This window comes from Schistocerca serialis, chromosome 9, assembly GCF_023864345.2.
Source record: "Schistocerca serialis cubense isolate TAMUIC-IGC-003099 chromosome 9, iqSchSeri2.2, whole genome shotgun sequence".
Classification (NCBI taxonomy): domain Eukaryota; kingdom Metazoa; phylum Arthropoda; class Insecta; order Orthoptera; family Acrididae; genus Schistocerca; species Schistocerca serialis.
The window spans coordinates 277,884,597-277,908,513 of record NC_064646.1 but is presented as its reverse complement, the minus strand read 5'-3'; the positions used below and the strand labels follow the sequence as shown (position 1 = coordinate 277,908,513).

Genomic DNA, 23,917 nt, shown 5'->3' with positions numbered 1-23,917 from the left:
AACGGAATGAAAGGGGAAGCCGCTTGGTAGAATTTTGCACAGAGCATAACTTAATCATAGCTAACATTTGGTTTGAGAATCATGAAACAAGGGTGTATATGTGGAAGAGGCCTGGAGACACTGGAAGGTTTCAGATAGATTATATACAATGGTAAGACAGAGATTTAGGAACAAGATTTTAAATTGTAAGACATTTCCAGGACCAGATGTGGACTCTGACCACAATTTATTGCATAAGAACTGTAGATTAAAACTGAAGAAACTGCAGAAAGGTAGGAATTTAAGGTGGTGGGGCCTGGATAAACTAAAAGAACCAGAGGTTATAGAGAGTTTTAGAGAGAGAGAGAGAGAGAGAGAGAGAGAGAGAGAATTAGGGTATGATTGACAAGAACAGGGGAAAGAAATACAGTAGAAGAATGGGTGGCTTTGAGAGATGGAATAGTGAAGGCAGCAGAGGATCAAGTAGGTAAAAAGATGAGGGCTAGTAGAAATCCTTGGGTAACAGAAGATATATTGAATTTAATTGATGAAAGGAGAAAATATAAAAACATAGTAAATGAAGCAGGTGAAAAGGAATACAAACATCTCAAAAATGAGATCGACAGGAAGAGCAAAATGGCTAAGCCGGAATGGGCAGAGGGCAAATGTAAGGATGTAGAAGCATGTATCACTAGGGGTAAGATAGATACTGCCTACAGGAAAATTAAAGAGACCTTTGGAGAAAAGAGAACCACTTGCATGAATATCAAGAGCTCAGCTGGACAACCCTTCCTAAGCAGAGAAGGGAAAGCAGAAAGGTGGAAGGAATATATAGAAGGTCTATACAAGGGCTATGTACTTGAAGGCAATATTATGGAAATGGAAGAGGATGTAGATGAAGATGAAATGGGAGAGATGATGCTGTGTGAAGAATTTGACAGAGCACTAAAAGACCTAAGCCAAAACAAGGCCCCGAGAGTATACAACATTATGTTAGAACTACTGATAGCCTTGGTAGAGCCAGCCATGACAAAACTGTTCCATCTGGTGAACAAGATGTATGAGAGAGGCGAAATACCCTCAGACTTCAAGCAAAATGTAATACTTCCAATGCCAAAGAATGCAGGCATTGACAGGTGTGCAAGTTACCGAACTATCAGGTTAATAAGTCACGGCTACAAAATACTATTGCAAATTCTTTACAGACAAATGGAAAAACTGGTCGAGGCTGCCCTTGAGGAGGATCAGTTTGAATTCCATAGAAATGTTGGAACACGCAAGGCAATACTTACCCTATGACTTACCTTAGAAGACATGCTGAGAATAGGCAGACCTACATTTCTAGCATTTGTAGACTTAGAGAAAGCTTTTGACAATGTTGACTGGAATACTCTCTATCAAATTCTGAATGTGGCAGGGGTAAAATAACAGGGAGCGAAAGACCATTTACAATTTGTACAGAAACCAGATGCCAGTCATAAAGAGTCGAGGGACATGAAAGGGAAGCAGTGGTTGGGAAGGGAGTGAGACCGGTTTGTTGCCTATCCCCGATGTTATTCAATCTGTATATTGAGCAAGCATTAAAGGAAACAAAAGAAAAATTTGGAGTAGGAATTAAAATCTATGGACAAGAAATAAAAACTTTGAGGTTTGCCGACGACATTGTAATTCTGTCAGAGACAGCAAAGGACATGGAAGAACAGCTGAACGGAATGGACGTTGTCTTGAAAGGAGATTATAAGATGAGCATCAACAAAAGCAAAACAGCGATAATGGAATGTATTGGAATTAAATCAGGTGATGCAGAGGGTATTGGATTAGATCAGACAATGAGACACTTAAAGTAGTAAATGAGTTTTGCTATTTGGGGAGCAAAATAACTGATGATGGTCGAAGTAGAGAGAATATAAAATGTAGACTGGCTATGGCAAGGAAAACATTTCTGAAGAAGAGAAATTTTTTAACATCGAGTATAGATTTAATTGTCAGGAAGTTTTTTCTGAAAATATTTATATGGAGTGTAGCCATGTACGTAAGTGAAACATGGATGATAAGCAGCTTATACAAGAAGAGAATAGAAGCTTTTGAAATGTGGTGCTACAGAACAATGGGTAGATCATGTAGCTAATGAAGAGGTACTGAATAGAATTCAAGAGAAGAGGAATTTGTGGCACAACTTGACTACAAGAAGGGATTGGTTGATAGGACATGTTCTGAGGCATCAAGGGATCACCAATTTAGTTCTGGGGGGGAAGCGTGGATGGTAAAAATTGTAGAGGGAGACAAAGAGATGAATGCACTTTGCAGATTCAGAAGGATGTAGGTTGCAGCAGTTATTCAGAGATGAAGCGGTTTGTACAGGATAGAGTAGCATGGGGAACTGCATCAAACCAGTCTCTGGACTGAAGACCACAACAACAATAATTATGGGTATCTGATTTAGTGTTTTTGGTTACTTAAATTGGCTTTCAAATCACCTACTTTAAAATGTGTACCTCAATTCATTTATGTTGTTGCATGCAAATTTAGAAGCACCAAACATATTCATTATATGTGGGATTATCACACGTCTACATCTACCTCCACAAATCATCATCTTATGGTGTGTGGTAGAAGGTACTTTGTGCACCTTTGTCACTCCCCCCCCCCCCCCCCCCCCTCGCGCTTTCTTGTCTATTGTAGAATGGCTGCTGGTAAGTCTTTGTGTGGGCTTGGACTTTTCTACTTTTGTGTTGATGGTCTTCTTTCAAGATATACTTTTAGATGGAAGCAGTATACTGCTTGACTCTTTTTAGGAACCTATGGTCTCAGAACTTTTAACATTAAAGCACACCATGATACACACCTGTAAGAAATATTGATCACACCTATAAAATTGTTAAAATGTTTTAAATTTCATTAATATTAAAATGATAGTTCTGTATTATTTACACAAATTGTGTGCAGTTTCTAGCATATTAAAAATTTAGTACAGTTACCTGTACATGTTTAGTTTCACAGAAACTTGAAATTGTGAATAACAGCTGGCTAAGTAAGGCTCTCTATTTTTATTTATTTATTTTATCAGGTTCCATGGGACCATGCAAGTCAAAGCGACTTGGTCGTTGAATGAGTCAGTACATAGTTTACAAAATCCTTATTCCCTGATCTCATAAATTCCAGCTTCAGCAACATAATGAAAAGGTATAATCTAATTATCACTGTACCCATTCCACATTTGTGCTTGAGATCTATGCAGTAAGAAAAATGGTTCAGTGTTCGCCTATTCTGGGTATTAACTAATTATATATAAATAATTTAAGGAGTAAAGGTAACAACTCACTAAATAGTAGAGGTACTCGTTGTTCAAAAGCCAGATAAACAATATTGAGAACTTCCCTAGGTTTAGAATGAATCGTTTTTCAAAGCTTATAGAAAACACGCACGCACACACACACACACACACACACACACACACACACACACACACGCGCACGTACACCTACATGGGCAACATTATGGCTGCTGATTTCATGGCGTCATCTGATTTCATTGTGCTGGCACTGCAGCTAGACGTGCCAGGCAGGATTTTTGTGGTGGTGGTGGTGGGGGGGGGGGGGGGAGAGTATTGTTGGAGTGGGTGAGGGAGCAGAGGATATGGGGAACAGATGGGAGTATTGGGGAAATGTGCATGACTGTTGGGAAGGAAGGGTAACAGGATGCATTGGATTGGGGAAATGTGGCTGGGATGGAAGGACAACAGGATGCATTGGATAAAACTATGCAGGTAGAGTTTTGCGTAATGCACAAAGACTTTGAGTAGTTAGTTGGGGGTGGGGGGCAGCTAGAACAGCAGAGGGGGAGACTGTGAGGACGAAGATGTGGCTGCAGGATAAGTGAAGTTAGTGTCCTGGGGAAGGGGTCTAGTGGAAATTGAGGCTAGGAGGATTTTCGTAACACAGAGAAACTGGTGTTGGGAGGAAGGGATCACATATTTGTTTACAGCCTCCAGTATGAAAAATTAAAATCAGTGTTATCTTTTTTTTGAAATTACTTATATTTTTCGCTTACTTTTATTTAAGTAATCTGTATTTGTTGGTGTAACTCTGTCATTACATTTTCAGGTTACTGATGTAGGTGATGCAATGATACTCAAGCGGCTGTTTGTAGAACTTTTCAACAATGGTGTAGTGGTTGTTGCAACAAGTAACAGAGCTCCTGATGATCTCTACAAGAATGGTCTTCAGAGATCGAATTTTGTACCCTTCATTGGTGTACTGAAAGAACGCTGTGAAATAGCAAATCTTGATTCTGGAGTGGACTATCGTCTGAAATCAATTGCTGACAAAGAAAAAACATACTTTGTGTAAGTGTGAAAACTCCCATTCCATAACCATGTTTAAAAAATTATTAGGCTAATAATAACACTACAGTGGTTTGAGGAACATGATAGTGAACTCAAATAGATAGTCTTGGCCATCAAATTTGTCCAATCTGAACCTGGTGGAACAACTCTGGGACACTACCATATGACAGCTAAGTGCCTGCAAACCATTGGTTCATAATTTAAGGGAATTGTGTGACCTGCCTGTAGGCATCTGATGCCACATTCCTATCAAAACCAATAAAGCACTTGTCAAATCTGTGCCATATAGAATTGCTCCTGTGTTGTGTTCCAAAAATGGACCACACTATTAATTAAGTTGTCATTGTGTTTTGGCTTGTCAGTGTACATTCATAGGTCATGTTACTTGATTCTTATACCACTGCTTTGTATTAGGTTGGTGCACAAGTTCATAGCCCTTTTCCATAAGTTTAATAAACACAACACATACACATAACAGATACTTTTGTTATCATTAACGTCTTCTTCTTCACTATTTACAATTAACGTCTTCTTCTTCACTATTTACAACAGTCTTCCAATGCTGTGGTAACTTTTCAATTCCTTGACTGTAGAGATCATGTGGTTTTGAGACGAAGAACTTGTCAAGCTATGTTCAGAGTGCATTTTCATATGGAAAGGTAGTTCCTTGAAGGTTGTTTGATTGAGTGCAGGAAAAATGAAAATTGGAGGTCACAAGATCAGGTAATTGGAAATACTGTGTGGCTAGGGCCTCCCGTCGGGTAGACTGTTCACCTGGTGTGAGTCTTTAGAGTTGACGCCACTTCCGGCAACTTGCGTGTCAATGGGAATGAAATGATGATGATAAGGACAACACAACATCCAGTCCCTGAGTGGAGAAAATCTCGACCCAGCCGGGAATGGAACCCGGGCTGTTAGGTAAGATCAGGTGAAAAAATTGGGTGCTGAATGACTTTCCAACCCAACTCCTGCAAAGGGTGTTTTTTTCAGTCTGGCAAAACGTGGGCAGACATTATCGTGGAGTAGTACTGCTTCATGCAGCCTTCCTGGTTGTTGTTCTTGGATTGCATCTGTAAGACTTCTCAGGTGTTGTCAATAAATGTCAGCATTGATTGCTACACCACAGAGAAGCAATTCATAGCACACCACACAGTCACTAACCCAGCAGGTGCATAACATTATCTTTTATGGATGCATACAAGCCTTTGTGCAGGTAGTTGCTGCTTTGTTTGGGCTCAACCATTCCTCTCTTTTCCTTATGTTAACATGAAGACACCATTTTTCATCATCAGTAAGGGTACAGGGTAGGGATGATTGGTGTTGTTCACAAGCCAGCTGATGATGAGCAGGAAGAGATGCACATATTGTTAGCTGCTGATTTTTGTGATTTTGGCTTGGAGCATGCGATTTCCATACAGCTGATTTTGAAACCTTCCCCATTGCACGCTATTTTGCATGATAGTGAAATGATCACAGTTCATTACATTTGCCAGTTCTCAAGTGCAGTGACGTGGATCATTGTAAATTAGTGCATTTACACAACCTTCACCAAATCCCGAAGGTCTTCCTGAATGTGGAGAGTCTAAACAATCTTCCTGAAAATGATAAAACCATTTTCTTGCCTACTCTGTCCAGTGGCATTATCCCTATACATGGCACAAATGTTTCTGGCTGCCTCAATTGCTGTCACCCCTCTATTGAACTCAAACAGCAGAACATGCCTGAAATGTTCAAAATTTTCTATCACCAACAGCTCCACTCACTGTCTCCAAATGATAATATGTGAAATCAAATAGCAGCAGTGAATTACAAATAGAAATGACACTTGGTAAATAAACTCATAGAAACTGGACTGCCGACATGCAAAATAAAAACATTACAGACTTACGCACCAACATAATAGAAACACTTCATATTTACAAAACGGGTTGTGGAAGGGGGGGGGGGGGGCTAAATGTTGTATGGTAGAACTACATGTTTTATGTTCTTTGTGTATAAATATTTTCTTAGATCTTGTTGAAAATTATGAATTGAGGTGGCACATTTTTAATGTTCAGGACTGCTATGAAGGTGGGTGGCCCTTCAAATTCGTATCTGGTGAACCCGTGGTTACCCTAAAACACTTAACACAAATACCTGGATGATTCCATCAGGGTTACCACAAGATCTGGAAATCAGGGAATATCAAATGTGTCAGGAAAATGAGGGAAAAATCAGGGAAATTTGAAAAAAAACATGGGGAAAATCTGGTTTTTTGCCCCAGTAAATGAAATGGTTTGTTTACTGAGATGTCGTACGTCGTCACTGGCTGGACGCAACTGAGTACGTGTGCCACTTCCCTACTCCCTCATTCTTACTTCTTCTCCCTCTGCTTGCAGTCAGTGCTGCCACCATTTTTTGCCACTAGCCTTCAGCTGCTGATGAGATTTAAGTGAGGCTTGAGGAGTGGTTTTGTTTGGGTTTGATTCTCGGAGATTGTTGACGTAGCAACCGGAGACAGAAGTTGTGTGCATGAGTTTTCTGAGTGACTGTATGAATCTATGTGTGCTCTCGTTTTCTGACAAAGGCTATGGCCAAAAATTTAATTATGTGAGTATGATTCTCTTTTCTACGTGCATGTCTGTGGCTCAGCGATCATCTTTACAGTGAGTTTCCACCTATCATCATTATTATTATTGATTCTCTGAGAGCACTTGCACAAGTTACCTGTCACACTTAACCACTTTGGTCTCATTTCATTGACATGGTGTCTGTGACACGTGAATAGCTGGCCATGTGTGTAGATTTAGGCACATTAGAAGCAATACTCAGCTTACAATTAACTCTTGAAAAAAGACTAACAAAGGCTCAAGACATGCATATTGCCTTCATCAACTTAGTAAAAGACTTTCACAAATATCTCAGGAAAGTGTGGTGCTGTACAGAAGCGAAACGTGGACACAAAGTGATAGGTTGAGGCGTGGAACTAATGCAGAATCCTCAAGATTTCATTGGTAGGGAAGGCATCAAATGAAGAAGTGCTTCACAGAATGTAGGAAGAGAAGCCATCTCTCTCACAAGGGGCAGCCATCTGCTGGGGCATGATGGTATCATTAACAGTATCACTGAAATGACAGTAGAAGTGAAGAACACAAGAGACTAGAGTACATCAACCAGATCATGGAGAATACCAGCTGCACCACTCATACTGTCAAGAGAAAGGCCAAGGACAGACATTCGTGACAAGCTACTTCTAACCAACCTGTGGTTGAGGGCGTAACAGGGTGGTATGTGGGACCTTGATTTGAAATACAGTCCTTTTTTCCGCAAATATTTTGATTATTATTATTATTATTATTTACATTTTATGACCTTCATTGGACCACTCTAACCAACTTTATATAAAGAATTTTTCAGTTTCCTGTCAGCCCAGTACTTCTTCATTCTCTCGGATCTCATCCATCTTTCTTAATCGGAAATCACCCTTCCTATTGTCTGCCTATTGATTCTCGTTTGCAGTCTGGTTTGTTTGTCTGTGAGTTTCCTGATTTTGTCAGTTTTGTATCTTATGTTTTCCAGTGTAATCTGTAGCTCAAACCATATCTTCCTCGATTTCTGTAATCCACGTAATGTTGCACTTACTACTCCACAATTTTTCTATTATTCACCTGATCCTGTTCTCTGATGTTCTGATCAGATGTGCGAAAAATGAAATGCGTTTCTTCCTGATTGTACTCATTACCGGTTCTATTTCCTTGTAGACTGTTTCATTTGTAGCTACTCTCCAGTGTCCATCTCTCTGGTACGATCTGTTGATGCACGTTCTGATGATTCTTCTCTCTATTTTGAGTATTATAAAAAGAGGGTCTATACAAGGACGATTTACTTGAGGACAATATTGTGGAAATGGAAGAGGATGTGGATGAAGATGAAATGGTAGATATGATACTGCATGAAGAGTTTGACAGAGCACTGAAAGACCTGAGTCGAAACAAGGCCCCCGGAGTAGACAACATTCCATTAGAACTACTGACAGCCTTGGGAGAGCCAGTCCTGACAAAACTCTACCATCTGGTGGGCAAGATGCACTTACTATTCCACAGTTTTTCTGTTATTCACCTGATGATCCTGTTCTTTGATGTTCGCCGATGACATTGTAATTCTGCCAGAGACAGCAAAGGACTTGGAAGAGCAGTTGAACGGAATGGACAGTGTCTTGAAAGGAGGGTATAAGATGAACATCAACAAAAGCAAAACGAGGATAATGGAATGTAGTCGAATTAAGTCGGGTGATGCTGAGGGAATTAGATTAGGAAATGAGACACTTAAAGTAGTAAAGGAGTTTTGCTATTTGGGGAGCAAAGTAACTGATGGTGGTCGAAGTGGAGGGGATATAAAAGGTAGACTGGCAATGGCAAGGAAAGCGTTACGGAAGAAGAGAAATTTGTTAACATCGAGTATAGATTTAAGTGAAAGGAAGTAGTTTCTGAAAGTATTTGTATGGAGTGTAGCCATGTATGGAAGTGAAACATGGACAATAAATAATTTAAATAAGAAGAGAATAGAAGCTTTCGAAATGTGGTGCTACAGAAGAATGCTGAAGATTAGGTGGGTAGATCACATAACTAATGAGGAGGTATTGAATAGAATTGGGGAGGAGAGGAGCTTGTGGCACAACTTGACTAGAAGAAGGGATTGGTTGGTAGGACATGTTCTGAGACATCGAGGAATCACCAATTTAGTATTGGAGGGCAGCGTGGAGGGTAAAAATCGTAGAGGGAGACCAAGAGATGAATACACTAAGCAGATTCAGAAGGATGTAGGCTGCAGTAGGTACTGGGAGATGAAGAAGCTTGCCCAGGATAGAGTAGCATGGAGAGCTGCATCAAACCAGTCTCAGGACTGAAGACCACAACAACAACAAAAAAGATAGTGGTTATCCCTCCTAAAAAATCTTTCCCTAATGGAGTTCCTGCTCTTCTCATTGGTATTTGTAATGTTCACTGCATCTATGACTTTTGATAAGCCAAATGAGCCTCCTGGATTGTGGCAAATGGCAAGCACATAAGAGAAATTAGCTAGTTTCGGTTGGACATGGGGTCTGGCGAACACCACCATTCCTCTGTAAGTTCTGTGCCTGATTGAACGATCGCAGTGACGAATCTGAATCAGCTTTTACTACCCTAGCTTACAATACAGTATAAAATTTTAATTAGTGTTCTTTATTGTTTTTTTCAGTTACTATTTTCTTTACAATAACAGTTTTTTAAGCTAAACTTAAATATCAGTATTAAAGGAAAGTTGATACTGCTAATTGGGGGTTGAAGTAATGCTCTAGTTGGTTATTTGCAAAGTAGTATGTCAGACTAATTGCCGTAGAAGCACCTATTTTGGTATACATGTGAAGTAATACAGAAGGAAAGTGTATGCAGTGGCAAACTGATTGGTGGTATAACCGAGATCTAGGTTATAGTTTGCTTTTGAGTGGATGCAGCCAACGAATGTGACCCCAGAGAAACTGACCTTGCTGACCGACTGATGATCTGTATTGTAGCCCAAAATGTAGGTAGTGTTGGAATGAGTGTCTCGGTGTTCAGTCTCAGCTCTCACATTTACGACAGTTTCAAAAACTTTGTGGGGTATTTCCATAACATTCCGTCCAAGGTAGTGTTAACCTGGAACCTAAGATTACAGTTTAAATTTTATGGAACAGTGTTTTACATTAAATTATTCTGCACGTCATTACTTGATTATGTCGCCGTGTAATTTCATGCACTTGATGTGCTGACAAACACTATTTTCTCATTGGTTCTGCCATCATGTCTAATCAGTCAACAACACCAGTTCACTTCTGCGATCCCATATTTCATGTCATTTTCCTACAACATAATTTTCAGTGCACTGTATGCTAATATTTATGATTTACATTAGTAGATGCACTTCTGGTATACACTTCAGTACCCTAGATACACACATCAAAAGAAGTTTTGCAATACCCTGGCTCCCAGAACTCCTGAAGATAGGCGTTGACTATGGATATTGTATCACAGACAAAGTCCCTTTGACTGTTCAGAGATGTCACTAAACCCACCCAAAGATGTAAACAACCCTGCATGAGCAGCGCCTATTAGATGGAGGGGTCCAACAGCTGATCAGTTCCAGTCATTCCACCAGGAAGAGGTACATGGCTCGTGTTGTCTATAGTTCAACCATCCCTAGATGGTCAATACTGTGGTTTGATCACATCTGCATTGTTACTTTGTGCCAGGAAGGGCTCTCTACAAGGGAAGTGTCCAGGCGTCTCAGGTGAACCAAGGCGATGTTGTTCGGACATGGAGGAGATACAGAGAGAGACAGGCCACCCAAGGGCTACTACTGAAGTGGATGACCGCTAGCTATGGATTACGGCTCAGAGGAACCCTGACAGCAATGCAACCATGTTGAATAATGCTTTTAGTGCAACCACAGGATGTTGTGTTATGACTCGAATTGTGCGCAATAGGCTGCATGGTGCCCAGCTTCACTCCTGACGTCCATGGCGAGGTCCATCTTTGCAACCACCACATCGTGCAGCGAGGTTCAGATGGGCCCAACAGCATGCCGAATGGACCACTCAAGATTGACATCGTGTTCTCTTCACCAATGAGTGTTGCATATGCCTTCAATCCGACAATAATCGGAGACGTATTTGGAGGCAATGTGGTCTGGCTGAATGCCTTAGACACACTTTCCAACAAGGTGGAGGTTCCTTTATGCTTTGGGACGGCATTATGTGAGGCTGAAGAATGCCACCAGTGGCCATGGAAGGCACTGTAACGGCTGTACGATACGTGAATGTGAATGCCATCCTCCAACCGATAGTGCAACCATATTGGCAGCATACTGATAGGCATTCATTTTCATGGGTGACAATTCGCGCTCCCATCGTGCACATCTTGTGAACGACTTCCTTCAGGATAACGACATCGCTCGACAGGCGTGGCCAGCATGTTTTCCAGACATGAACCCTATCGAACATGCCTGGGAGAGATTGAAAAGGGCTGTTTATGGACTACATAACCCACCAATCATGGATAGTATGCCACAACAAATACAGGCATGCATCAATGCATGGGGACATGCTACTGGTTATTAGAGGTACCAGTGTGTACAGCAGTCGGGACCACCACCTCTGAAGGTCTTCCTCTATGGTGGTACAACACGCAATGTGTGGTTTTTATGAGCAATAAAAATGGTGGAAATGATGTTTATGTTGATCTCAATTCCAGTTTTCTGTACATGTTCCAGACCTCTCGGAACTGAGGTGATGCAAACCTTGTTTTGGTGTCTGTATGATTATAATGTATGTCAATCTCTTTTCATTGGCTTACATATTCCATGGCATTACAAGTTCTTACGTTACTTTTTTGACATTCACAATCATGTTTGCTTCTGAATATGACAATACCTCTGAAATTGTGGCAAGGGCAGTAGCCAAGAACAAGTTTAAATTGCTGCAATTGAAACATTTAAAGCATTGTATCTTACAAATATTTCGTTTTTTATTATAATTATGTCAAGATTCCTGAGATTGTGATTAGGATTGTAATGAAGAACATGTTTTAAATTGCTACAGTAGAAATGAGGAGTTATAACATTTACAAACCGTAAAACATTTTGCCGTTTTTGCTGGTGATGGCATTCCCTGTCTTTCTCGCAAATATTTCATACGTCGACATAAAATTTATTTATGCAGCATAAAACATTACAAGTGAGTTATCTTATTGGCTATTGATGCGTGACTCATCATTTGTCATGTTCATTTCCCATAATTCTTTGTGCAGTTACCAACTGCAGCATGCAGCAAAAGATTGATGTACACCATAAGGGCTCTTTTACCTAAATTGTCAGTGAAACAAATCCAGACTTCTAATACCAAAGCAAACTTTTCTGTCTGGAACCTTAGTGACCTCTGTTCCATGATATCAAAGCATATATGTTGAACACTTCGAGGTCTGGCTGCCAAGGGTGTTATTCAACTGGCTGATACTGCATATTTTCACAGTTTTCCTGAATTCTCTATAGCAGGTTGTATTGCACAGAATTTAAATAACTTTATTGCTGTTGAAAGATCTTTTTCCTATAATATCTTGCAAATAAACATAAACTTGCATCTATGACAATTTTTTTTTTGTACGGAAATGAAAATGTGTTATTTTCACAATAACAAAAATATTTTTTTTCGTTTTAATTACCTAAATGGAGATAAGATTAAAATTTGTTGATACTAAAAATAGAACTGTTTGAAAAGTTGGTTTTCTATATTTAAAATTGGTTAGTTACATTTGCTTTAGTGTGAAACATTTTGAAGCATTCTGGAAAACAAAGTCATACATCACATTCTTTACAATACTACCCGCCACTTTGCCACATCTTGCTTTGCTTCTTTCTGCACAAACTTTACATCTTCTCTGAGGACATTTTGACTTCTCTGAAGTTGGAATTAGCTTAGCAAATTACGTTCTACTAGTCTATTTACAAATAAACTGTTTTGGGTGAAAGTTTGTTCAACCAGGCCACCTTTGTTAACCAAAATGTCTGCCAGTTCAGCAATGTGCTCAACAAACTATTTATTAGTAGGGTTCAACTATTTGTGTAGACTATACGAATTTATGACCATCATGATGAAGAGGAGACAAAAAAAGAAAACCTCCTTCTACCACTTTCTTTGTTTCATATCAAAAAAGTAGTAGCCCATTAGTTGGTTGCTGTGTTTCACGCCAGCCTTATTTTTATTGTAATCCATGCACAGTCAGGGTGCATCTTCTCTATGATTCGTAATTTTGTTCCACCATTGACATTAGATGCTTTTCTTGTTTCGCTATCAAAATAAATACATCCTTAGTGTCAGTCTCTGTGGTATTAGATCTTTAGCTAGCCCTTTTCTATTTTTTTTATTGCTGTATCCACTGTCTTGGTTTTGTGTCTCCAAAACTGATGAAGTATTACAGGGCTAATGTAAAAATCGTTCATGTGTACGGAGTGGCATTTACAATAGAAACTTTCACACAATGTGTTTACTGGATGCAAAATGCTGTTATTAAGGTTTACGTGACTAACAGAATATATTTCAAATTTCAAAATGTATCTACTTTCACTTGCACATGACATAACAAAAAATTGTGTACCATATTTTTTAGGCTCCTTTTTCATGTAGATCTTGAAATGAAGTTTTCCATGAAAATGGCAGACTCGTTCCTCTACAGTAAGATTTTTCTCCTGGTTTATATGCTCGTTCACTTTTTGTCAGGAATATATCAAAGATAGGTCTCACCTTGTGAAGGACCATGTCCTTCTCGATTTTTTGAAATAAAACTTGCATTATCTGTGAGATGTAATGTTTGTAGGATAGGACAATAAATAAATGAATAAACAAACAAACAAATCCTCCTGCAAAGGAGGTCTGCAGTACGGAGTTTGTAGACCAATAGTTGGTTAGTTTCAGTTTTATGACAAGGCACATATGTAAAACCACAGCAAAAAGCTTCTTACGCAGTTCACAGAGTTTCACAGTACTCCACTTACTGCAAACTGTGTGCAGCTTGAGGTCCCTGTTGCATTAGCTTGTCAATAGTTGTTCTAGCATAGTGGTGTGTGCCTCATTTTTCCATCTTCAGCTGTTTTTGTCAAAAGTGTAGGTAAAATGATCAAACACAGAAGAGTTCTGGTCAGTTTGAATTTGAATTCTACCAGATTCTTCAAAAACTGGAAGCTGTGGAGCGGTAATGTCATCATTTGTCAAGTGCACAATCAAAAGTAGAAATTTGATAGATTGAAATGGGGGAATCTGTGATGCAGCATCATTGTCAGCACCTTTATCATGAAGGCTTGCTCACTCTTCATCAGAAATGCCATCTTCTTTTACAGCATAAATCATAAAAATTAGCTTCCTGGTGTACAGTGGGCAATATATACAATTACAAAAAAAAAATAGCTTACCATCTCTGCTTTTGAAACTCAGAAATTAGTTCATCAATCTCAGAATTACTATTGTTCAACAAAAACTCTTATCATCATGTAAGGCCATCTAGAAAACAAACACAAAGTTTGAAGCTGACAACACAGACAACAATTGAGGTCCGTTGCTGTGCACTTGACCTTGTGAAGTGCTGTGCGTGGAAACTAGATGAATCGGCATGCTGCAAGGCGAGTAATGTGTCTTTTATTAGTGATAGGTGCTGCCACCTGTATTGTTTTTCCTTGGTAGTATGAACATCACAGATGTAAAACAAATGTTGAGATACATTTACAGAGCTGAGAAATGACCATCATAGCTCCTACATCAATAGTATTTTTGGAGTAAATCCACAAAATTTACGAGCTATGTCACTCATCTGGAAAGTGTTAAGTGTTGTTTCATTTACAGTCACTCATCAGGAACTAGCAACTCTACGAATTTTAATGTTTCTCTTTCCAAGTGACAGTGGCCATACTGCCCAGTGTAAATGTATACTGCTTCCGTGATTCTAGTATTAAGTAAGATAACCATGTACTTCAACATAATGTTTTAATTGTTACACTATTTACTCTAGCTAGAAATAGCATTACACCTGTGGTAAGAAGACCTGTCCAGTGCTTTTATTTGCATACAACCTTTCAATTTCTTGCTCTTATTCCAGCCTCCCAGCAGCTACACATCAATTGTAACTTATAGTTAAGACAATTGAAGAATGACTATTTCAAATTTTCTACCAAAAATCTGTTTTTTTAATCATTCATGTATTGCTTTTAATTTTATTTAATTGAGAAAATTTTATTTAATTGAGAATGTGATAAAACTATTTTAAAAGAAATTTAAAAGACCATGTGATTTTTTGGTTCTAGGCTTTTTGAAAACTTGACTGGCATTTGTTCATTCATGGTGTTCGGTAGATCACATCCACAAGCATAACCTACAGGGATTTCGAAGGAGTCAAAGTATATAAGAAACCTAATGGCAAGAACCTGATATTTGAAAATGTGTTATCTGTGATTTTGGGATCAGCTACAGTTTTATTGCATTTTTGTATGATCCCAGCTGTACTGTGGATGTATGATCCATCTGCCCACCCCACTTTCTTATTTTAAAGAAGTAGATGTGGCACATAATAAAGACATAAGGGTACTTTTAGAAATAGATGTGGAAAGTATTGATATTTAGTTCAAGATTTGAAGTAAAATCAAGAGGTCCAGAATTTTTTAAAACTGATTATATAAATAAATAATTTGCTCCAGATGTAGTTTTAATTAAATTTTTTGTACTATAAATAACCTTCTTGATTTTATCAAAGTACATATTTACAACTCAAATTGAGACTACATCCTTGCCTGTCCAATACTTTTCTCTGACCAAGTTTTCAAATTTTAACTTCCTATTTCTTCTCCTCATCTTCCTTCTATTCCTCCTCCTCCTCGTCGTCATCCTCCTGTTCCTCCTTTTTGCTTGCATTAAGTATTTGCCTGTTATGCTCTCTTGGTTGAAATTATTGATCTTTCCACATTCTCCTTGGTCATCCTAAATATCTCCTGCTCACTGGGTAATAATTCATCATTAATTTTGGTCGTCTGTTGCCTTCCATTACCCACTCATATAGCCACGCATGTTAATATGACACTTGTGGCATTAGAGCAGGTGCACTGGCCCCGGATAGAATCTGCCCAGGAGATTAATGACGAGGGCTGACGTACCGGCCTGCTTGGATATGTTTTCTAGGTGGTTTCCCACATTCACCTAGATGAATAGTGGACTGGTCCACAAGTCTCACCTCAGTTACATGATTTGCAATCATTCTTTATACTACAGACAGACAGTTTGGATACATGTATTCCTCTCGCAGGGGGGGGGGGGGGGGGGGGGTAATGAAGTGCGAACAGAAATGGCATCCAGCCATCACTTAAATTAACTCTCTGTTTTTAACCTTGTTGACCCCACATAAGATGTGGGAGAAAGGCAAAAGAAAAAAATTCTGCCATCTTCAGTTGAGACACAGACTTTCTAGTGTTCCTTTATGCCTACATCTTCTCATTTAAGCTTTTCACACCCAGTCCTCCTCTGATGCCAGCATTCCTTGTCCTACTGGGTAGTGTGTACCTTTGTTCTTAGGAACTGCATATTTTATACTTCTTTGTTCATTTCCGTTTCTTATAGTTCATAACTCCCTTTCCCAAAGCATTTATTGTATTTACTCGTGAACTATGCGTTTGTAAGGGCACTAATGCAGACGGTGTTTCATAAGTGGATATATTTCTCATGTACTCAGATTCCCTCAGTATTCTACAAGCATTAAAACTGATAGCATGTCCAACAGAGAAGATAGTCCAAAATGAACAAAATTATGTTCTACTCCTGCAGCAGGAGGAGAAGCATGTGTCAGCCTTTTGTGTATTCAGGTACCGTCAAACGAGGTGATTTTGAATGGTTTTGTCATTATTTTGATTATAACTTTTGTATATATTGTTAGATTAAATTGATTGATATGGAAGTGGTAGGGTATATGTGTAACGAATAAAATATCCCCGAACCGGAAAGTGTATGTGTAGGTATATTTATATGAGGCAGTTAAATAAAGTGTCCAAAGTCACCCCATATTGGGGTGATTTTGGACACATGTGTTTTTTAAATCTCTGTCCAAAGTTACAGTATATAGAGGGCAAATTCAGCCAGTTACTGCCTTCTTTTTAAAAAAATTCTGCATGCTTTTTATTTGATTTCAGTGACATTTTACACATTTTAAGGGAGCTCTTTGTTACAAATAAGTGATATGGAATGATATAATGAATTTTATATATTACAGATAAGTTTTTATTTTTCAAGAATTTAAATAAACAGTCTCTTTGTTCACTTCTGCACAAGCTCATTTAATATTTTCACTTAAGCGAATGGAAAGATCTTCTGACTGTCGTTTGAGGAATAAATGCACCCATTCTTCTCCTGGCAAGATATTACGAAATTTCTTCTCTTTTTGGCTAGATTTATCAAGGTAGCCTTTAACTAAATATCTAATATCCAATTTAGTGAAGGGAAATCCCCAATGTGCAGCCCTCAAGATACCTTGCTTTAAGATTTATTCTTCTTCTTTATTTGGCACTGGCTGTCCTCCCATTTTTTTCAGATGTGCTTCCTGCACTTTATTTTGTACGGTTGATTTAGGTATACCATACAAATCGCATGCTTTTCTGTACGACAATTTACCACTCTGTATATCACAAACAGCTTTATCTAAAAGTTCTGGGTCATGATTGCACCATACTGTAGCACCTTTCCTGCTCTTATACGTTCTTGGCATTGTCCGAAATCACCCCACACAGTACACAGTTTTACAAAAACCGTCATTATTTTATAACCTTGCACGAGAAACTCGACAAACTTCTACAGAAATTGTCTCAATGCTGTTAGCTACTGAGCGTGTTGACAATTACTGTTACAATAACTTCCCATTATTTTATAACCTTGCACGAGAAACTCGACAACTTGTACAGAAATTGTCTCAATGCTGTTAGCTACCGAGCGCGTCGACAATTACTGTTACAATAAGTTCCCGCTTGGCGCAACAATAGAAAGTTTCCACTTTACAATAATGCATGGATTTTTAACACTGAGACTGTTCGTCAATTATTCACCTAGGGAAACAATTGATGCAAAATAAAAGTTGTGATAAGTGATAAATGCAATCTTGCGCTTAAAATAATTGGCACACGGATGTTAAAATAAGTAACTCTTTTTTTCTATGCAGTAGCAAAGAGCAAATAAACCATACTGTCAGAATTCACCCCAGTGTCCAGAATCACCCCGTTTGGTGGTACATGGGATTTTAGGGAAATGAACATGTAGATGTCAAGTATGAGATGCCATTTCTTTGCAATCTGTATTACTGAGTGAGGTAGTGCAGTGATAAGGTCTCGGGAGCCACATTCAAGAGACTCTGTATTCAAATTCCTATACTATCATCTGAATCTGGTTTTTCATGGTGTCTCTGAATTGCTGAAGTTAAACGCTGGAATAGTTCCAAGGAAAAGGAGACTGTCACTTCCTTACTACATCTTGAGCTTGTGCTGCATCTCTAATGACTTCATTGCCAGTGGTACATTAAACCCTCATCTTTCTTCCTTCTCCTTACACCTTACAGGCTGTCAGGTTGCAGTTGAGTCAAGGAATTTTTTTGGGGGGTGGGGAGGGGGGGCGAAGTGCTGTTTCCGTGGTATAATTTATACCATCCATCCACTCTGGCATGATAAAGCTACCTTCACATGTCTCTGAAAAGGGCACTGTCCATTATATCATGAGATGATACTCTGCTGAGAGGAGCTCCCAGTATGTAATGCTTGTGGCTTATGGATAAATCTGTTCAGTTTTTAACAAGAGATAAGAGAGGACATACCCACAATTTTCGTTGATGATGAGTGTGATGAAAAATTTTAAAATATTGTGTGTTGCATGGACTGCAGCCTATGCTTCTAATTGAGAGGGGGAGGGGGGGTTCATGATTATTATTAATTAATAATGTAATGTAACTATTGTATAAGTTCTTAATGTTTTATCTGTTTAGTGTTGCTAAATGCATAATCATCGATGACAATGTCATCATCATCATCATCAGCTGGCTGGCCGTTTGTACGAGCGCTATCCACAAAGTACATTACGTTTTGGAATTAAAAATAAATAAAGTATTGGAAAACTTTTATATTATATACAGATGAAAACCACACTTAAATACTACTTTTCTACATAGTTGCCATTTAAATTAAGGCACTTATCGTAGCGATGGACGAGCTTGGAAATTCCTTCATCGTAAAATTCGGCTGCCTGCACCTTCAACCAAGTGGTTACCTCTTCTTGAAGCTGTGCGTCGTCATCAAAACGTTGCATAGCCAACCAGTTCTTCATTGCTGGGAATAAGTGGAAGTCTCTTGGTGCCAGGTCGGGACTGTACGGCAGATGAGGAAACAACTCCCACTTAAAAGATTCGAGAACTTCACGAGTGGCATTTGCCGTGTGGGCCCGGGCGTTGTCGTGAATCAGAAAGATCTTTGAGCCCAACTTTCCCCTGCGCTTGTTTTGTATTGCTGTTCTGAGGTTGTGCAGAGTTTGGCAATACCTTTGAGAGTTTATTGTAGTGCCTCTTTCCAGGAAATCCACAAAAATCACACCTTTTCTGTCCCAAAAGACAGTCATTATGTGGTTGAAGGCGCAGGCGGCCGAATTTTACGACAAAGGAATTTCCAAACTCGTCCATCGCTACGATAAGTGCCTTAATTTAAATGGCAACTATGTAGAAAAGTAGTATTTAAGTGTGGCTTTCATCCGTATATAATAAAAAAAAAATTCCAATACTTTATTTATTTTTAATTCCAAAACGTAATGTACTTTGTGGATAGCCCTCGTATCTTAGATGCTAAGCAATTAAGTTGTGCAGTATTGATTTGAATTGGAGAACAGTCTGCCTCAAGATATGATTTTTATGATCTTAAATGTTATTTTCATCATTATTACAGTACCAGTATAGAATCTTTTGTGTATTATTTCATCTGTTTCCTTCCCTTGCAGTCTCAAAGCAATGAAACTGTAGCAAATAACTAGAAGCCTGAAGGAAAGGGTAAAAGGGAGAGTGGAAGCTAGTAACCAATAAATATTTTATATTACTTGTGTCCGTTAATTCCCCCCCCCCCCCTCCCCCCCCCCCCCCCCCCTGGCAAATGTGAATGATATGGACCATTTTAAAAATTCAGTATGGTTTTATGTCACTGTCTGTTAAAAAGCATTTAAGTGGATCAGCCTTGGGGCATGAGACGCTTGTAGATCTGGTGTATTCATCTTTTATAGTCTTGTTGTTATGTCTGCTTGATTATGGGTGGACAGGGCAGATAACAACTAAAAGTTCATAACTCAAGACATAATGTGAAGTAGAATACAGACAGTGATTGTTGGTACAATTAACAATTTATTACATATACATCCAATATAATCCAACAATTTCCTGCCAAACTCTTGCTGCATGTAGATGAGCCAACATTACCTAGTGGTGGCAAGGTTGTGTATTGGTATTGGAATAGCAGTCTATAATTACAAGGGTGATTTGAAAAGTTCTCGGAATCACCATGAGAGATCAGCGCTAGTGCAACGATAGTTCACACGATATTCATTGGACTGTTGCCTGTAAACACATGCCACATCAGTGCTCTTGGAAGAGAGCTGTGGCAGTGACATGGCTCTGTTGTTCCTGCGTAGTGATTTGCGAAGTTGGAAAAAATCAAGATTTGAGCAGTGATGAAGTACTTCGTAAAGGAAATATGAAAGCAAAGGACATTTATACTGATTTCCAGAATTCATTGGGGGACTCCACTCCTTCATATTCAGCCATTGCAAAGTGGAAAAATGAATTTAAATTTGGTAGGGAGAGCTTAGATGGTGATCCGCGCAATGGTCAGCCAAGATGTGTTGCTACTCGAGAAATCATTGCAAAAGTGCACAAAATGGTCATGGAGGATCACCGATTGAAAGTGCGTGAAATTGCTCATGCTTGCCAGATGTCATCTGGAAGGGTATATCACATTTCAGGTGTAGAATTAGAAATGAAAAAATTATCTGCAAGATGGGAGCGGCAACTCTTGATGCTGGATCAAAAGCGTATGAGAATGGACATATCGGAAGAATGTTTGGCCCATTTTAATGAGAAACGAACAAGATTTTTTGTACCGGTTTGTGATCGCAGATGAAACTTGGGTGCACTACTATACCCGAGAGACTAAACAGCAGTCAAAGCAGTACTGGTTCTCCACCACCAAAGGAAGCAAAGACAATTCCTTTGGCAGGGAAGATCGTGGCATCAGTGTTCTAGGATGCGAAGGGGATTCTGTTTCTAGATTATCTCCCCACTGGCCAAACAATTACTGGAGAATACTATGCTAACCTCCTGGACCAATTGCAACAAAAGACATGTAAAAAAAGGGCAGGTTTAGGAGGGAAGAAAGTCATCTTCCATCAAGACAATATGCACCTGCACACATGTGCCATCGCCATGGCAAAATTACATGTACTAAGGTATCAATTGTTGACACACCCCTGCCTTATTCACCTGATATGGGTCCGTCAGACTTTTATTTCTTCCCAAAACTGAAAATTTTTCTTGGTGGACGAAGATTCACTTCAAATGGAGAATTGATAGCCAGAGTTGACAACTATTTTGCAGCCCTGGAGGAAACTCATTTTTGAGATGGGCTCAAGGTACCGCAACATTGCTGGACCAAGTGCATTAATCTACAAGGAGACTACGTTGAAATATAAAAAAAAACTTTTTTCTGTTCTGTTCCAAGAACTTTTCAAACCACCCTCATATTTTCATTTGTGCAATGTGAAGTGTACCTCTAATTAACTGGACTAATACCTCTAAGTATTGGATGCAGTTCACCATAAAGGAACCAAGCTGGCCCCAAGAACATTTAGGAGCAATCCTATTCCCATTCATTTCGTACAAATAAATGTGCTGTCAGCTCTTTGTGGGCCCAGTATCATTCAAATTTTGTTTTCTATTACAAATACCTAAAGGGCACACTATTGTTGCTTGTCCATTCATGGAATGACATTTTAATGGTCATTTGTTGTGAGAACATTTGCAGTTCACACATAGCTAACTACTGGGCCCATTTCACTTAATGATCCTTAAACACAAAGCTGTGTGTGACCTTAAGGCCTCTGATTATATTATGTATGATCAAGAGAGATTGTTTGTCATTTGTTCCAGTTCCTTTTGTGCCTTCCAACATTTGCTTCAGCAGATGTGCCTAGCTGACACTTCCTCTGCCACAAAGTGCAGAAAAGACCGTGTCGGTTTACTGGCCACCAAAACACATTGGAATTAGGGGAAATGAAACATCTGATGAAGAAATGTGGGGGCTTGTATGGGACACAGCGTCAAATGGCATGCCCGTTCCTTACTGCCTGTCATCTAGTTGAATCAGAAAGTATTGTGCCATTGAAAGGAAGAGTAGCCGAAAGTAAGACACAGAGGATGTGGCCAGTGAAAGTAATTTCCATCTTTGGCATATGTCCTTCCATTCAGTGAGATTGGATGAGGTAGGTTTGGGCCATCTACATGTAATACATTTTTCTCTAGTTTTGGAGCACCTAAATGCAACACATTTTTCTCTCTCAGTTTTAAACATGGCTGTGATACAACAGCCATACAAGAATATGTTAGGTATAAAACAAACAACCAGGTTTCAACAGCAATTATTGGTATCATCAGAAAATCCACAAGTTCTAAACAGATCGTAAATAATCATTAACATAGAGAAAAACTAGGGAATAAACAGTTTCTATTCTGAACAGATTTATAAGAAATCAGTACTTGCATGCAGTTATTGACGAACAAAAAGGACGGGATTCCATCAATTAAATTATTTAGATTTAACATTAGCAGTCGTTGGCAACAAAATTTCTTTCAGTATTTTTCGCAGAGAAACCTACATTGATCAAATAGTGCTGTCCTGTTCAACACACCCTCATTCTCACAAAATAGCCTTTTTCATTTTTCCATCCATGGAGCTGTTTCTACCCTGTTAGTTGGCAAACATCTTGAAGCTGGGGTTAATTTGATTAAAACTGTTACAGTTAATAATGGATATGAGCCAACTGTAGGGGATAACATTTTCAAAAATAAGAGTGCGATGCGTTCAGCAATGTGACGTGTCACCAGGAATTCCATTTTAAACTGTAGGTCTCCTTTCACCGGTTGGATAACTGGGGTAGATTTGGGGCACACAAGTCACTGAAGTGACATTAAATTGGAAGATGTACACCCCAGCCACTGAGCCACATGAAATTATTATTATTATTATTATTATTATTATTATTATTATTTGTGTAGAAATAATCTAATGCTAAGTAATTTTATGTTGAAACTTCCTGGCAGATTAAAACTGTGACCAAGGCGCAAATTCAGTACCTTTGCCTTTCGTCAGCAAGAGCACTAGCCTGCAAAAGGCAAAGGTCCTGAGTTTGATTCTTGGTCTGGTACACAGTTCTAATCTGCCAGGAAGTTTAATATCAGTTCACACTCTACTGTAGTGAAAATTGCATTCTGAATTTCAATTTTGGATAATGTCCACAGACAAAATGCATGATGATTAAAAACAGGTAGACTGGCTTTCTGTTTTCCAAGAAGATTTTCCTGTATTTTTATCTTGCATGTGCACAACACTGTTCTCATTAACATGGACTGTATTGTAATCTCTATTCAGCAACTGATATTCTTCATTCCAGGAAAACTGAGTGTGATGCAAACAAACAGCTGGATATTATCTTCAAACTACTATGTTCACAAGAAAATGATATAATCCGTCCACGAACACTTACAATACTGGGTCGAAATGTGACATTCAGCAAAACTTGTGGACAAGTGATTGACTGCACATTCAGCGAATTGTGTGATCGAGTAAGACTACATGACAAACATAATTATGAGGGCTGTTCGGACAGTAAGTTCTAGTGCTGTCTAGTGTATGGAGGTGTCGAGGTAGCAAAGTGGTTTCAGCGTTACTGTGTCATCTGGCTTAGTACAGGTCTGGCAGTGCTGCAGAAACATTGTTGATCAGTTGTTT

The 23,917-nt window shown here is 39.0% G+C and overlaps 1 protein-coding gene across 1 annotated transcript in view; it reads left to right on the top strand.

Moving 5' to 3' along the window:
* Positions 1–23,917, top strand: part of LOC126418678 (putative ATPase N2B) — a 110,528-nt gene that overhangs the window by 34,142 nt on the left and 52,469 nt on the right. The window contains exons 3-4 of the mRNA XM_050085569.1: positions 4,083–4,324; positions 23,580–23,751. Coding sequence (XP_049941526.1) covers positions 4,083–4,324; positions 23,580–23,751 — 414 coding nt within the window. The remainder of the gene's footprint in view (positions 1–4,082; positions 4,325–23,579; positions 23,752–23,917) is intronic.